This window comes from Dysidea avara, chromosome 1 (assembly GCF_963678975.1).
Source record: "Dysidea avara chromosome 1, odDysAvar1.4, whole genome shotgun sequence".
In the NCBI taxonomy this organism is placed as follows: Eukaryota; Metazoa; Porifera; class Demospongiae; order Dictyoceratida; family Dysideidae; genus Dysidea; species Dysidea avara.
The window spans coordinates 6,146,749-6,163,972 of record NC_089272.1 but is presented as its reverse complement, the minus strand read 5'-3'; the positions used below and the strand labels follow the sequence as shown (position 1 = coordinate 6,163,972).

The window sequence follows — 17,224 nt, the reverse complement described above, 5'->3', positions numbered from 1 at the left end:
GTAGAGAGTTCGGCTACAAAGAAACCACCATGTAGAGAGTTTAGCTGCAAACAATTCACCTGTAGAGAGTTCAGCTAGAAACAAATCACCCCGTAGAGAGATCAGCTGGACGAAGTCACCTTGTAGAGAGTTCAGCTACAAAGAAACCATCATGTAGAGAGTTCAGCTGCAAACAAATCACCCTGCAGAGAGTTCAGCTACAAAAAAATCACCCTGTAGAGAGTTCAGCTAGACGAAGTCACCTTATAGAGAGTTCAGCTACAAAGAAACCATCATGTAGAGAGTTCGGCTATAAAGACACCACCATGTAGAGAGTTTAGCTGCAAACAAATCACCTGTAGAGAGTTCAGCTAGAAACAAAATATCCTGTAGAGAGACCAGTTAGAAGAGGTTACCTTGTAGAGAGTTCAGCTACAAAGAAACCATCCTGTATATAGTTCAGCTACATTTCAAGTCACCCAGTAGAGACATCAGCTGCAAAAAAAATCCTCTGGGGAATAATGAGCATGTAATAAATATATGTATATAATTTGTATAATTACTAATAAAATCAAAAATAATTGAAGTACTAAAATTCTTCTTTAAGTTCTTTTCTTCTTCCTGTAGTAAAGAAAAAAACACATGGGTTAAAAAAGCCCCAAAGCCAGCCATAGGCCGGCTTTGCAGTATACAAATACAAAAAGAAGTGATATCTAATCAAAAACAGCCAAGCTGTAAAAAAAGGTGCGGCCCCCATAAAGGCCATGGTGAAAAAAGATGTGAAATCCAAGGTGGCGGCCAAGAAATGGCTGTGATGGTAGGTTAATGGTTACATTTTAATAACGGCAATTCAGGTGAATTTTGTGCCGCTTGGTCTTGGCACCAAATTCACCTGAATTGTTGTTATTAAAATGTAACCATTAACCTACCATCACAGCCATTTCTTGGCCGCCACCTTGGATTTCACATCTTTTTTCACCATGGCCTTTATGGGGGCCGCACCTTTTTTTACAGTTTGGCTGTTTTTGATTAGATTAAAGTATAACATGAGTATAATACAGGATTTATATTAAGGCTTATTTGTATTCAATAAGCCACTGGAAATACCATATTATATCCCACCTTTTTCACAGTGTTGCATGGTCATTTTTCACATGTCCATATGGTCTATAATAACCATGATCCATCTTATGCTTTCTGTATTATTATCCATAACTTAGGTATAGCTGTCTATGAATGAACTTCCACATTATACACATGCATACAGGTAAGCTATATCTAAATTGCAAACACAAATACTGACATCTCTGAAACCTAAATATTGCAGATTTCAGAACTACTTGATAACCATTATTATTAACCCAGCACATTTGATAGTATACACCAGTAAAATTAATGATGAAAACTATATACCAAGATGTGACTGTAAAACTTTTTATTTGAATATTTAAAAGTGTACAACACACAGTAGCACAATACAGGGTACAGCAATCATAAATTTTCATCCACAAAACTAGGATCATGTAATAAAGTACAGTTGTAAAGTAATTTAGAAGGTGACTGACCACTCACCTTCAGGGAAAAACCCCTGGTGCTTTACAAGTTAATACTGTGAGATGGATTACAGAACCAGAGGAAAAAACCCAAAAATAATACACAGTTCACAATTAATCTAGCTACAAAACTACACAAAAATGAAAATAACAAAGGTATATCAATAAATATAAAAATAGACTTATTTCACACAATAATAATGCTAAGCACATAATATATTAAAATGTATGCATGTAAAGTCAAATAAATCAGGTGAGATCATAATTCTGAAATAAACAAACAACAAAATTTAAACACTGTACAGGATCAGTAAGTAACTACAATAAACCAATTACTGTGCTTGTGACTGGATTTAGGAAAAATGATCCAAATTGCACAATGACAATTTTGAGATAAACAGTTTCAGAATTCAAGCCATTATAACATGCCAAGAGTAGTGAGCATGTGTAAGAAATTTATGCAAGAAATGCAACAATTTATAACTTTTTAGAACCCTGCCAGTACTTGTAGTTTTTGAGAGTTTCTTGTCAAATAAGATAGAAAACCTGACTAAATGAAGTAGTATAATGGGTTCTCATTCAAGCTTGCCACACACAGAAAAGATGGCCCTTAAAATCAGCCTGAGGGTCAAAATCTATAGAATGGTACTACAGCTACAGTATCTGCTGGTAATGTTAGTTAGATGTGCAACTTGGATTGGCTTCGCAAAATCTGGTCACATTTTACACATGTACACAATTATGCTTCAGCAATACTACTAAAATACAACAGTACAAGTACAAAGAAGCCTAGGAATTAAAATTTGATTAGGCATTATGAAAAAAGGAGTAAAGGAAGGAAGGTACAGATATAGTAGTGGAAATTGAATTTCTATACTTTAGTCAATATAGCCATTACTGAATTGATTAAATGTCCAGTAGTATATACGCAGGTGTAGGTGACCTCTCTTATTTCAGTACTTCTTATTTATCTGTTTCCTACGTAGACTAAAACTATCATGCAGTGCAGTAATAGAGTATATTAGGGATCATGGAGATTTCCACTTTCTCACGAAAAATTGACCAGACACCAGCCTCACTATACCTTCACAGTGCCTTGACAGTGTTGGTTTGGTATACCCAAGCCCAAAAACGTTTTCAGTGTGACTTGAAATGCTTGCTACTGTATGATTGCTCAACATTTCTTGTGGGAAGTTTTAACTGACTGGTTGACTGACTAATGATTTTTTAACTTCAGACACTATAATGACTAGGGCTACAGGCTTAGTTATTTCACTGTTAGGCATCACTTTACCCTGCAGGTGCCTTTTGACATACCACAGTATACACAATACATGCACATCCTCCGTCCTCCTTTGTGGCCCATTTTTAATTGACAGTGCAAGGTGTTGATTTGTGGTACTGTATCATGTCTTCCATGTGACTGCACATTTATAACAGAATCATCTATATTTTCTGTAGTAACTGGATTGATTGCAGGAATCTTTCTCATACTGTTCATCAGCTGTAAAGCAGTATAACAGGCTGAACATAGCTGAAAACAGAACGCAATGGCCACTTCACTTCTCAATTATTCATTTGGGCATATGTTCACATGCAAATTTATTATATATCTTGTGCCATTCTTTCTAATTACACAGTGTGTGTTACAAAAATGTAAAAATAAACAAGTACACAGAAAAAATAGGGTACCTATATAAGGCTATATCATATAGTATGGTATCACTGATTATATATATAAAGCACCAGAAACCAGCTTCACAATACCTTATGGTATTGGTCAGGTAATATCAAGCCAACAAGTGCCTACAGTACAACACTAAATTGTTCATAAAATTTGTGTAATGAACAGAGCATAAACAAAACTAGGTAATTATTACTTAGCTTATTAGTAACTGATACGCACAGGGGTGTGGTTTGTCATGAAATTATTGTATTGTGTCATGCTTCTACTGCTGTTCTTTTCTTTGCTGCATAGTTTACTAGGGTTCTACGGAATTTAGAAACCCTCAGGCCTTGTAGTAGTACCCTCACTTCGCTTGTGTGCCACAACATAGGGCCTTTCAGGTTTCTAAATTCTGTAGAACCCTGTGTTTTGATGTCTAACTATTATTTAGAAACTTGTGGCAGGGTTACTAACTGGAGCTTGTGCTCTAGCTAGCAGTTGTTTAGTATTTTTTAATCCATTAATGGCCAGTGCTGCCGCATGGTGGCATAGCATCATAACTCACCCATGCAATAATATTTTGCCTTGCTCTAACCTGTATCATGCATTTCATTTATTAGTAATGAAGCAAGCATGCCCAAAGAGGTCCCATTTCTGGGGACTAGCACGGGTTCATTATATAATAGCACAAAGTACTCCCTATGCAAAATAGGTGATTCCTCGAGTTGAAAAGTATCATTTGATAAAAGGTAAGTGCTATACATTGATGGATACAGGTAGGGCTGTTTCATCCTAGATATGGTACAAGTACATACAGTATACACATGTGCAACAGGACAAATCATGAAGAAATAAGCTGTGGAATGGATCACACTGTAAGTATGGCCATCAATAGGTTAAATGAAAATCAGCAAAGCAAAAAAATACACATGAAATAGCCCTAAATGTAATAATTGCCTAGTTCATGATTATAGTAGCCACTGTTTACCACTTTCTTTCACTTTTTGTCTGCTTTACTCAGCAAAAATGTATATAACACATAAAGGCTTCTATACCTCAGACAGCATGTGACTGAACCTGCAAAAACATGACCTATTTCCCTTGACAGCAGAATAGATTTTAGATTTTCACCAATTAAGCTACATGAATAAACTGTCAAATTTCATTATCAAAATTAGCCACACTTCAGTGGTCTACTTTTGCTGGTTGCTTTTTCCAAGCAGAGTGGCAACCGGTACGAGCAGTCTGGGATAATAATGGAGCTCTGGCCAGCCTCGGGAAGGCTGTATGTGGCTGTACAGCTCTGTGGTGTTGAAAGAACACCTGTGCTGTAAATGGCCTTTCATTTTAATCAGTTTGGAGACCTGAATGGCCTATAAATTGGCCTAATTCATCCCTGTGCCTTCCTCTTTTAATTTTATAAAGCAGTCCCTTTCCCGCTTTCAGCCCCTGCCTTCCACCCCTTTTGAAGCTCACCTGGTAAAGTTAACATTGAGTTAAAAACGATCTAAAATGGTGGAAAACTTGAGAGTTGGCTACTTCTACTGTGGACATTCTTGAAGGTAAGGAATTGGTGTAAAATATGAGAAAATGTGGTACACAGTTTCACACTGAATACTAAAACTGGCGTTTCTCGATACTTTTAAATAAGCAATAAGACTGGTTTTCCCACACTGAGTTACAAATAGGGCATATGGGCACAAAGTACATCCCATTATATAACAAGTCATATCTCAGTACTAGGATAGAATTTCAGCATTTTGTTGTAAGTGCTAAAAACTGCATGGCCATAGCAGTACAGAATAAAATTTATGTAAGATGAAAGTTTGAAAGAGAAGTTAAAATTGATGTGTCCACGTGCCCTATTTCCCCAGGCCTGGTCATATATGGACTAATTGGCTGCCCACAAGTAATTAGCTTAGCCTGCAGTCTTGGTAATTACTTTGTGGGTATAACCCATGCCCACATCATCCTTAGGTCTCCAAATACAGTAGGGTAGAAACCTTGTTGACCTGTTCTGTTAGTCTATGATAGGTTATTGCACAAATCCTGGTATCTTAGCTATTTTAGAGATCTGAGGATTGGCACAATATTCACCGAGGGTGAAATACCATTGATATGTGCAATAACTGATTTAGACTATGGCTCATGCGGCTCTGGTCACTGATGGCAGCTTTCTGATTGAATTAGTGCTAAAATAACTCACTGTTAGGCTTCCTAAATGAAAATTATCATTTTTTATGATTCAGTTATGCTTTCTTTACATTCTAATGATGATTTCTCATGGCTGTTGTGACTGGAATCAAGCAAAGCACATGACACATGTGACAAAATATTTTGTTACGGGTGTCTAACCATTTAGTTACCTACCAGCAAGTATCTATTGGATTTTAAATAGCTTATTAATGACTAAACTTCAAAGCATACTATGCATGCCATAGTCTAAAACAGGAGTACTTTAGTTTCATACAGGCTATTAAACAATAGTATAATTGTTATACTGTACTGTGCACATATGTGGTTATCTTCTCTGATATATTCATTGCTAAGGTACGTACATAATAAAGTCTCAACTGCTTCAGTTTTTGGCCATCAGACTACTAGTAAGTGTTGATAGTTTATAGTTGTGAATCAAGCAACTAGTATGGAGGATAGTTGCTACTTTCAGCAATATAAAATGTCTTGTGCTGATTAAGGATAATACTTATCCATAAACGTGCTAAAATACCTTTCATAACCGCATTATTTTCATAGATACACTCTTCATAACTGTATTGTATCTACATACACAGCTTCCAAGTAACTGCACTTTTTTTACTGAAAGCTCTAGATTTTCTATGAAACTTCATATATATTCAGCCTTGAAACTGGGTCGGGTCACCCGGGTCAAATGGGTCACATTTTGTCCTGGTCATCCGGGTCTGACTCACTGTAAAAATTATCCGGGTCTGACACAGATTGTATCACGTGTGAAGCAAATTAATTAGTTGGACAGTACAGTAGTGTATAAACGTGTCATAGTCAAGTCCTGATGCAACTCAGCTTCTTTTGTGAGCCACGTCCACTTATCAGACGATTGCCTGCAGCCATACTTGTGGCCATGCACATTTATCAGTGATATTAAAGTCTACAGGTATGCACAAAACCATGTTCATAGCTGCCTGCTGGCTTATGTGGAGCCACACCCACTAATCGATCGTTGTACTAAATTCGGCCTAAGCCAGTTTCTTTTGTGAGCCATGCCCACTTTATATCAGGAGTGCATAGATATACTAACCTGGGGTTAGTATACCTATGGGGAATGTGTCATACTATTTTAAATTAAGGTGTGTAGGTATGTGCAAAGCCACACCCATTTGCAGGAAACGTACCTTTCTTTCTGCAAACTTACATGGAATCATGCCCACTGACTAACATAATTAGTATAGACACCCTTGTGCTTAATGCACTAGTCAGCACTTAAAACACAGCTCTTGACGCATGCCTCACTTTTAATTAATCCGGGTCACATCCGGGTCAAATCTGGGTCTGACCTGGATTGCTATCTGGGTCAGCGGGTCATCCAGGTCCGCAGTAGTGACCCGGTTTCAACACTGATATTAAAGACTTAGCAGTTGGTATAGACGTGTTTAACGAAGAGTGGTCATAAAAATGCACTGCATGTGCAAATCACCAGCCATTTTTGTAGGCAAAAGAAATGCAATATGAACTGGAACTTATCAATCAAGTAACGATAAAAACGGGATTTTTGAGGATTAAAACCATTAATAAACTCGGGCATGGTAAAATAAGTTACATTGTACCTTTCAGATGTTAAAGTAAGTTTTTAGGAGGTAATTTAAATTTCACATTTATAAACCAGCTGTACAGAAAAGCCATCCTGTTATTCTTTTTTCAAAAACCTTTTCCCTACTTTGATTTTCCTGATCTTTTTGCCCTACACATATCCGTATTGTGTTATGGAGAAATGATGTAGCATAGTGCCATGCCATTTTGTCAAACCAGTCTAGGTACATATAAGATGGTCAATGTTGTTTGAATCACCTAAAAAGAACAAGGTTATATTACCAGCACAAATTATCACTCTTGGTCAGTATTGGAAGAATCACAAAGGGCCAGAGTTTAGCATGTTATCGTTGTAAATAATTGACAATTGAAGCCTAGCCAGAAAGTAAGCCTAAAAATCCTAACTTATAGTCAGCCAGTTTTGCATAGTAGCTAGTCTTCCACCTTAAAAGTAGTGATAGTATAATAGGTTTTATGAACATAATAAGTCAGTTAAATTTCCTAATAGAGCATTCAAGTGTACACAATAAAAAATGACCATTATATCTACAATGAAATGTCTGACCGTTACACAGATGAGCAAGTGAGGGTCCAGAATACCCACTATCATGAGGCCAAATAATATTAGAAATTTATTGAAAAATTGTATTATTGCTTGAAACTTGAAACAGCATTGACTATTTGTAATGAGAACATGTAGCTGGTACACAAAAAGTAATCAAGTAAGCTTAATACATGACAATTGAAGTATCAATGGAGCTATTAAGTGGCTACAGCATCTTGGTGGTACTGTCAAGTTGTGAACACTATTATCAGATAGTAACTACACATTACATGGCTATCTATGTATATATACCTGTCTGATTTTTCTGTAATTCTTTTCGTATCTCTGCAGCTACTACACCAGCATCACTTCCATGTTCTTCCAAAATGGTTAGTAGTTTATAAAAACTTTCTGTAACACTAGCATCAAGTGAATGTGCTACCTTTCTAAGTACAAACATAGCCTTTTCTTTTGTTCTTGCAATACTTCTTATTTCTTCATCATCACCAACTGTAATTATCCTTGCAGAAATAAGTCGAGAAGCAATGTTTTGTACTGGCAAAGTATTTGCCAACTTATCAAAGAATGTTGTGAATACTTCACACTCTTTAAAACCTACTACACACATGAAAAAAACAAAATAATATGATATACACACTATTATAGGATCCTTTGTAGCAGTCACAGTAAAACGTCCATACTTACCAACATGTTTTTTCTTTAAAGTATCACCAAATGGTAGATATGATCTTTTAGGCAGTATCTTCTGATGAGCTCCTTGTGTACATAGCAGGGAGGGAAGACTTAAGGAAATTCTACTAGCATGTTCCACCATAATATGGGGATTGGGGTTGTTGCAGAATGGACAGCCCACATGAAGCAAAGGATATTTAGTACAAGGGATGTACAAGTCAATCACAGAAAATATTGATTCTTCTAAACAAAACATTAACTGAAGAAATAAACTGAAAGCTTCTCCTTGTTTTTCTACAGGTGGATTTTTTTCAAGTTGAACAACAACTATTTTCAAGCAAACGTTATGTGGTTCATATAGCAAATGATAAGTTTGAATGTCACCTAATCTGAAGTGACCTAATCCATACTGAACCCTACAGAAAAAAGAAATTAACAACATAATATACATGCTTGAATATATTTGCAAATATGTGTGCATATGTGCATATACTTGTGTGTGTTCTCATAGTGTGTAAAAAGGAGACGTTATACCTGATGATTTTAAAATTCTGTTGGACATTCCAGGATATCATTTTTACAAGAACTTGATTGAAGGCACTCTCAGGAAAATACAAGTCTGAGAAATAGTACATATAAACCTGATCTTGTGTTTCTGGCTTGTAAACAGCAAGTTGGGGATCGTATAGTAATAGTGCAGGAACTATAAACACTCTTCCTTCTTGAGGTGGTAAAGTAGATTCTCCAGCAAAACAAGTGTTACTGGGAATCTGAGCTAATAGATTAAATGACTGCATTAGTGAGATGATGATTTCTTTGAGGCCTAGAACAGAGGCTTGGATTAGTATATGATCAAAGAATCTCTCCTCTAAAATTGCAAACATATCATATCTTTTCCAGGCATGACAAAGTGAACTGTGAACACCTGTTTGTTTGTGTGTTGTAATAATTTGAGAAAAGATAGAGGACAGCCATTGGGGAGAAATAAACACTTTTTCAGCAAGTACCTCTACTTCAGGGAAATGTAATATTGTTCCTCTAGTGGTACAATACTTAAGAGCAGCAGCTACAGCTTCACTATTCTCATCACCAGGAATACCAGCTCTATTAACTAGTATGGTAAACTCCACCACACTTATTATAGTAGAGCCTTTTTCTACCTCAGATCTGATAAACTGTTCAAGTCTGAGATAGCTGATAGGTCGTTCTTCTAAATAAGCAGGACCAGCAGCTTCAAGTACAATTTGCTGCAACTTTATTATATTTGCTTTGAATCTTCTCCTCTTTTTATTGCTGATAAAAACTATGACTTTCTCAGGATCAGTTGGTAAATGGTCCCTATAAGGCTTATCAGCTAAACTGTCCATGACTGTTTTAGTTACGTATTTCATCTGTGCTGCAGATAATTTCTCTGGATGTGTAGCACAAAGAATGGCAGTGGGTGATCGACGTGACATACAACCTTTAGGAGCATCATCAGTGCCTGCATGTGCACTAACAGATTTCATCCAAAAGTGTATATTTTCTATTGTGGTCATCATTCCTGCAGCTTCTCTTTTCTTCTTCACATGATCATAACGTTCCCGTGCAATAATTTTAGCAGTGAGTACTACAGATGCATTAAATGTGATGGTGACAACATCACGCTTTTTAAGGAAAAATAGCTGGAAACTAAAAAATGTTAATTGTCCAGCAAAATCTGATATAGAAGCATGATTATCCAGTGTATCAACTTTTTCTCCAAACATTACTTTTTTAGCACTGGAGTATATTTCAGTGACTTGAGCAGTGTTTGATGTATCCTGATACTGGTCAGTCTTTGAAGGTTCATGATCACTATTGTCACTGTCACTTCCAATGTCAGCATCAGCCTCAACGAAATCAACTTCTGAATCTGATTCAAAATTATCATAAACAACTGCAGTACTGGATTCTGCAGAATGAGTTGCAGATTTACTTTGTATGACTTCACTGGAAATTATTTTAGATGACATCTCTTTGATATATTCTTTTTCTAATATTTGCTGCACATCTGAAGTTGATGTCTCCTTCCATCCAATAGCATGGGATGACTGTAACTCAAATGAGGTCTCATCTTCAGTTTTCTCATTGCCTTTAAACCATTTTATAATGGCCTATATACCTAAAATGGCACCAATTGTTGACTGTTCATATTTGTCAAATTTCTTCCCTAACAAAGTTTTTATGCTGCTGGTCTTGCCACTGCCTTCTGGACCGACAAAGGTTATTTTAAATGTGCGAGAAGGAGCTACTCCTAATGCTGCTTGTTTAGCGTATTCTTGTATCAGTGAAGTACTAAGTTTTACTTCTAATTTGTCAACTGATACAAATGTCCCTTTATTTTTAGGACAAATAAACAGTTTTAAATTTTTGAATGTTCCATCAGTGTCTCCAAATTTGGAATCATCCTACAGTGACCAATAATGTATGACAACATGTAAATACCTTTAAAATTGTTAAATTGTGCTTTAAACAAAATAGATTATTAGTATGGTAACACTTGATGCAGCAATATAGCTAGTACTAGCAATGTACCAATAATCAGATCAGTGATTGAATCGGTTGCTCATATAGCAATTTCTACCATAACGGTAATCGGCATAAATACTCTGTGAACTGACAAATAGTTTGAGAGATGTACCAATCTACCGGTCTCATTGGATCGGTGCCACTCTAGACAATTTAAGTAAAATCGATTGAACCAATTTTCTGTAGAAGCTATCAATTCGATACCAATCTTTTAATCACTATGTCTTCCAACATATACTTATTCACTAAAGTATACTACCATTTCTTTCCTGAATGCCCATTTGAAACTAAGGGAAGCCACACAAATGTACAACTTAAACTTATCGGAGGGTTCTTGGTAAAAAAAACAACATGAAAAGCGCTACACCATATCAAATACCCTAGAATTATAAAAATCTCTACTACAACAGCCTACAAGTTCCAGGTGATTCTTGGTAGGAGCATGCATTAAAGTATTGTAATTGTGGAAGTTTATTGTCTACACCACCATCATTGCAAATGGTATTGATTCCAGTAACAATACTGTTATCATTATTCAACTAACAATTGACCAATTAGTTTGAGATTACAAAATGCTATAAGAACTACCTGTAACATATCAGTAATCATGTACATACTAATTAGAAAAAATGTCAGATCGGTGCAATATTAGTAGGTCGGTAATGATTTTTTCCTAGATTGTATTGGTATTGATAAAGTTCAGAAAAGTTAAATCGGTACATCTGTAATAGCCAGTAGAAGTACCATCATTAATTTTGCAGTAATAAAAAGTCTCCTTGCTCAAATATCAAGATACATGATAGTGTGTCATGTGGCCCAAGAAGCCGGCGCGCCACACTGTGGGTATATTGACAGGAAGAAAGAAAATGTTATTTTCACACCTTTGTATCTCGGTGATACCTTATTTGATTGGAACCAAATTTGCTGCAGAGTTGTCCGCCAGCTAGGTGAGTCCACATTCCAAATTTGAAGGAAATCAGGAAAGTCATTTCCACGTTATGAGCAGCCAAAGTTTTGGTTTTTTTTTCTTCTTCGTCTTTTTGCACACTTGCAAAAAATGCTATAAAACACAAATGCGTACTCCGATCGCCTTAAAATTTGGCACACAGAAAGGCAGTCCAAAGGCGAATTCTAGTATCAAATGTGGTGTAAATCCGATGAACAGGTAAGGATGTATGACCAATTATTCGCATAAAACAAGACCGTTTTGTTGTCACGCCTACAGGGTAAACCGCCTCATGGAATGAGTTGAAAATCAACCATTGTAGGAGTGCCTTGTGGTGGTTTGAAAGCAATCGAAATAAAGATTATGGAGATATGACACAAAACCGAAGGTGTGTAACAATTGCGCGATCGAGATTCGTGAATAAAACTACCAATAATTTTCATTCCTACCAGGTAGAGCAATCAGCTGAAAATGGGCATGTAGCTGGAATAGTCACCACAGAAAGTCCTTGCAGTAGTACAGAGCAATTGGATTACAAACTACTGAGTTATGATTCCAAAGCCAACTCTGTGTAGTAAATGCAAGATCAAGATACTCTAATAGAACAGCCACCCTAATAGAGCATTCAGCTAGTTCATGACTTAGGGGTGGATCCAGGAACTGGCAAGGAGAGGGGCACAAACAGGCTAAATTGTAAGTGGTTGGGGAGAGCCAGATTCTCTAGTTCAGTGCTGCATTTTTGAAACAGCAAACAATCACCTCTTAGTAGTGTCTCACTGTTGATTTTTGTCATTTTGGCCTTTTAAGATGGTTGTGAAGCCTTAAAAGCTGTTTAAAAGGGTCTGAATGTCTCAAACAACAGCGACATGATAATTATTTTAGAGGCGCTTAATATGCACAAAGGTGCTGGGTGACAATTTCACAATTAGTTTGACTTTGGTTCGCTTTGATTGCAGATGAATCTACAATAAATGCTAGTAAAATGTGCATATTTCCATGAGTTTCTTGGCCTGACATAAACTTTAGTAGCTATTTTAATTAGAAGTATGGCTGGCTCCTCCACAAGGTGATGGGGAGGGGGGGGGGGGGGGGGACATTTGCCTCAAATGCCTCATCCTGGATCTGCCATTGTGACTTAGTCCATTACAGATTTCTATTACATTGCAAGTTGTACTGTAGGGAGTTCAGCAGCAACCAGATAATATTGTAGACAGTTCAGCTATAAGCAAGTCACCCTGTAGAGAGTTCAGCTACAAATATATCACTGTATAATTATTACAAGTCACACTGAAGAGAGTTCAGCTATCAACAAATCATGCACCCTGTAGAGAGTTCAGCTGCAAACAAATCACCCTGCAGTGAGTTTGGCTGCAAAAAAATCACCCTGTAGAGTGTTCAGCTACAACAATTCACCTTGTAGAGAGTTCAGCTAGACACAAGTCACTCAGATCATCTAGAATAAGTCACCCTGTAGAGCGATCAGCTAGAAGAAATCACCTTGCAGAGTTTAGCTACAAAGAAACCATCCTGTTGTGAGTTCAGCTACAAACAAGTCACCAACTAGAGAGATCGGCTAGAAACAAGTTCAGCTCTCTGCAGGATGATCAGAGATCATCCTGCAGAGAGTTCGGCTACAAAGAAACCATCATTGAGAGAGTTCAGCAGCAAACAAATCATCCTGTAGAGAAATCAGCTACAAACATGTCACCCTGTAGAGAGATCAGCTAGAAGAACTCACCTTGTAGAGAGTTCAGCTACAAAGAAACCACCATGTAGAGAGTTCAGCTGCAAACAAATCACCCTGAAGAGATTTCAGGTGCAAACAAATCATCCTGTAGAGAGATTAGCTAGAAGAAGTTACCTTGTAGTGAGTTCAGCTACAAATAAAACCATCATGTAGAGATCAGCTGCAAACAAAATCACCCAGTAGAACATTCAGCTATGAATAGATCACCCTGTAGAGAGTTCAGCTAGAAACAAATCATCCTGTAGAGAGTTCATCTACAAGCAAATCACCCTGTAGAGAGTTCAGCTACATTTCAAGTCACCCAGTAGAGAGATCAGCTGCAAACATTTTATCCATAGGGAATAATAAATATAGTGTATTATATAATTTGTACATTTACTGATAAAATCAGAATTAGTTGAAGTATTTAAAATCTTCATCTTTTTCTTCTTCCTGTGGTAAAGAAAAAAAGATAGGTTAATAAAGCCCCAAAGACAGCCATAGGCCGCCTTTGGGGTATACAAATAAAAAAAGAAGTGAAATGTAATCCAAAATAGCCAAGCTGTAAAAAATAGTACGGCCCTCAAAAAGGCTATGGTGAAAAAAATGTGAAATCCAAGGTGGCGGCCAAGAAGTGGCTGTGATGGTAGGTTAATGGTAAAAAATTTAATAACGACAATTCAGGTGAATTTTGTGCCAAGACCAAGCAGCACCAAATTCACCTGAATTGTCGTTATTAAAATGTTTACCATTAACCTATCATCACAGCCATTTCTTGGCTGCCACCTTGGATTTCACATCTTTTTTCACCATAGCTTTTTTGAGGGCTGCACTCTTTTTTTTACAGCTTGGCTGTTTTGGATTAGATATATAGTGAACAGAGCCTCTCCATTACCTGCTTAACATGCTAAGTGATGAGAAGCCATGCACATGTGAATACTGCTGTCATTGTTACCTAGGTCTTCCAGAAACAGGAGCTGTTACCAAGGTCTTCCCGAAACAGTACCTGTTACAGTTTTTAAGAATAAAGAATTGCACTACATGATAAACTAAATAATCTGCTGTATAGCCAGCTAGCCATCATGGAGTAATCCAGCAGTCTTTGTAAAATTTTTGTGTTGCCTAAATTGCCTGGGTTGCACAATAGAGGCCACACTACCATAGGTAACCTGGTATAGTTATGCTCTATAGCTAAAATTACACTACTTATGTTTTCTCAATACTAAAAAAAATTGTACTAGGAAACACATCGTGCAGTAAATACACCTGCAGTATTATTTAATGTACACTTTGCAGAAAATACAATAATTGGATCAGTATAATTAGTATCGACTCTTTAAGGTACAGATTAATCGGGTATTGGTACAACTGAAAGATCCTTACATTATATCTGTAGCTGGTACACAGTATAATGAAGTACACTCAGCATGCAGAGTATGCATGCTCTATGCATCTGAGGAAGTCACAGAAATTTTTTTGAAAATTACCCTTTTGAGATTGACTTTGGCAATTCATAATTCTGACCAAACTCTATTTGAATGAGCAAATGTACTTGGATTCACTTCATGTTGAAAGAAAATGATTATCATCACTGTCTAGCAGTGTAATTCTAGTTCTTAGACAGAGGCGCAGCATACTGCTATTAGTGTAAAGGGTATGGGGTGCAAACTCCAGTAGCTTCGAAGCATCATATTTATAATTTTATTAGCTTAAATCGATGGTAAAATAAAAATGTGGCCAGCAATGTTGTATTGCAACTGTTCTCAAAAATTTCAACTTATCATAGAGTATGATAGTTGGGATGAAGGCTGTAAGCCCAAAATATCACCTAAAAACCAAAGCAGCTTGACAGTGTTGGTTAAGCAAAATTAAACCTGAAAATGCATTTGAATGGGGCACTTTGAGATAATAAGTCACTCTCTAGGTTTCCTATGCATACAAATGCTGTACATGAAATGAACAAGGAGAATACATCCTGACCACCTTAGAGACTCCTATATAAGCATTCGAATGTAAATTGGATGGCAGCATCAAGGCTGCCCTAGTACAGTCATGGATGTGACTTTTCTACTTTCTGCAATTATTTTTCTATGTATTTAATATTGTCCTACAGAGTACAGACCTACCTACACTGTAAAGCCTTAATAAATATATATGCTGTACATAGTCAGTCCACACATTCAGTTGTACAATTTATAATATTTCTGGTGTGACTTTTTCCTTTGATGCAGTATGCAGTATGCACCAGTGCACCATACTGTAATTATGTCACAAAAAATGGTAAATTAGAAATTTTCACATTTAAGTAGGGATGATAGGCACAATAAACTATGTGGTATTATGACACCCTTTTTATCTGAGACATGTCACAATGTTAGTGCTGAACCACCTTTGCAACCACTTACCAGTGAACTTCTCTCTTATCGCTCTACTAATGCTGAGGATGGTGCTCGGCTAGATTTGAAGGTTGAAAGCTTTTGGGGTACAGACAGGAGGTTGGCTTTCTTTGACATAATGGTATTTGTTTGGTTTGCTCCCTCCTATCTCACCTTTTCAGTCACTCAGTGCTATTGCCGTGGGAACTTCAGAAAGAGAGAAAGTATAACAAGAGGGTTAGAGATGTTGAAAGAGGAACTTTACCTCCGCTAGTTTTCTCGTCCCCTGGAGGTATGGGCCCTATTGCCACCATTGTCTACAAATGTATTGTAACCCTGATTGCTGAATAGAGAAATGAACTATATAGTGAGGTACTGTATTTGTTGAGATGCAAGCTATGCTTTTCACTACTCAGATAGCCATAATGTGGCTGTGTGGATCAAGTTCCACCTACCATGCTCCCATCACCGATGATGCTACAGACATGGCATGCTTTGGGAGCTTGTATTAATTCATTGTACTCTGATTTTCATGTGTAACATATTTTACAATGATTTGCAAAATGATCAAAGTTTTAGACATAACTACTTCAACAGAGCAGAACTATGCTTATACAACAGTTGCATATTTTTGTAAAAAAAATAGTCTAAATTCATTTCTCAGTGAGTTTAAAAAATGTCTGTGTCCACCAAAATGGTATCCATGTCTGTTGTATGGCCTGTATGCATAGCATTCTTTAGCATTCTCCTGATACTATGCCAGCAGATGCAAGCCATATCAATCACATGTTAGCAATATTAGCTTTAAAGATAATTTGTACTAGTAATAGCATGAGTAGCAGTGAAATTTGGGATAAATACCACTCTTGTTGCATTGGAAATGGTAAATTTCACTCGGCTTCGCCTTGTGAAATTTATCCCCATTTCCAATACAACACTTGTGGTATTTATCCCAAATTTCACTGCTACCCATGCTATTCCTAGTTAATACTATACTCGCTGCATATAAGCATGCTGTGCATTAGCGTTGCTATGTACACAATTTGTCACTGTGTACTAAACACGCGTCAACACTAATTGGCGCTACATTGTTAACATAAATTCTAGCCTATGAAATTGCAATTACAACTTTTTCACTGCTGTTAGTGAAATATGGGATAAATTTCACTGCTACTATTGAGACTTTTGTATGGGCAGTGAAACAGGTATGGTATTAGCCACCAAATTCAATCTCAGAATACATAAATTTCAATTGGAGACCCCCTAGATGTATATACCAGAAAATTTTGAAACCTTTCACCATTGCCCACATTTATTATGTTACAATATTCTTTTCCTAATGGAAATAAAAACAACGTTTTATTATCATTTCCAACAATGACGTTCCTTTGATAAATAAGTGGATG

The 17,224-nt window shown here is 36.8% G+C and overlaps 2 protein-coding genes across 12 annotated transcripts in view; both read right to left on the bottom strand.

Moving 5' to 3' along the window:
- Positions 1-17,224, bottom strand: part of LOC136254412 (N-alpha-acetyltransferase 50-like) — an 854,489-nt gene that overhangs the window by 530,423 nt on the left and 306,842 nt on the right. The gene's annotated exons all lie outside the window — the stretch shown is intronic.
- Positions 7,777-17,224, bottom strand: part of LOC136241556 (uncharacterized) — an 81,787-nt gene continuing 72,339 nt past the window's right edge. The window contains exons 4-7 of the mRNA XM_066032787.1: positions 8,756-10,650; positions 8,234-8,637; positions 7,841-8,146; positions 7,777-7,790 (exon numbers count right to left, since the gene is read on the bottom strand). Of these exons, the coding sequence (XP_065888859.1) occupies positions 7,777-7,790; positions 7,841-8,146; positions 8,234-8,637; positions 8,756-10,215 (2,184 nt within the window). The 5' untranslated portion in view covers positions 10,216-10,650. The remainder of the gene's footprint in view (positions 7,791-7,840; positions 8,147-8,233; positions 8,638-8,755; positions 10,651-17,224) is intronic.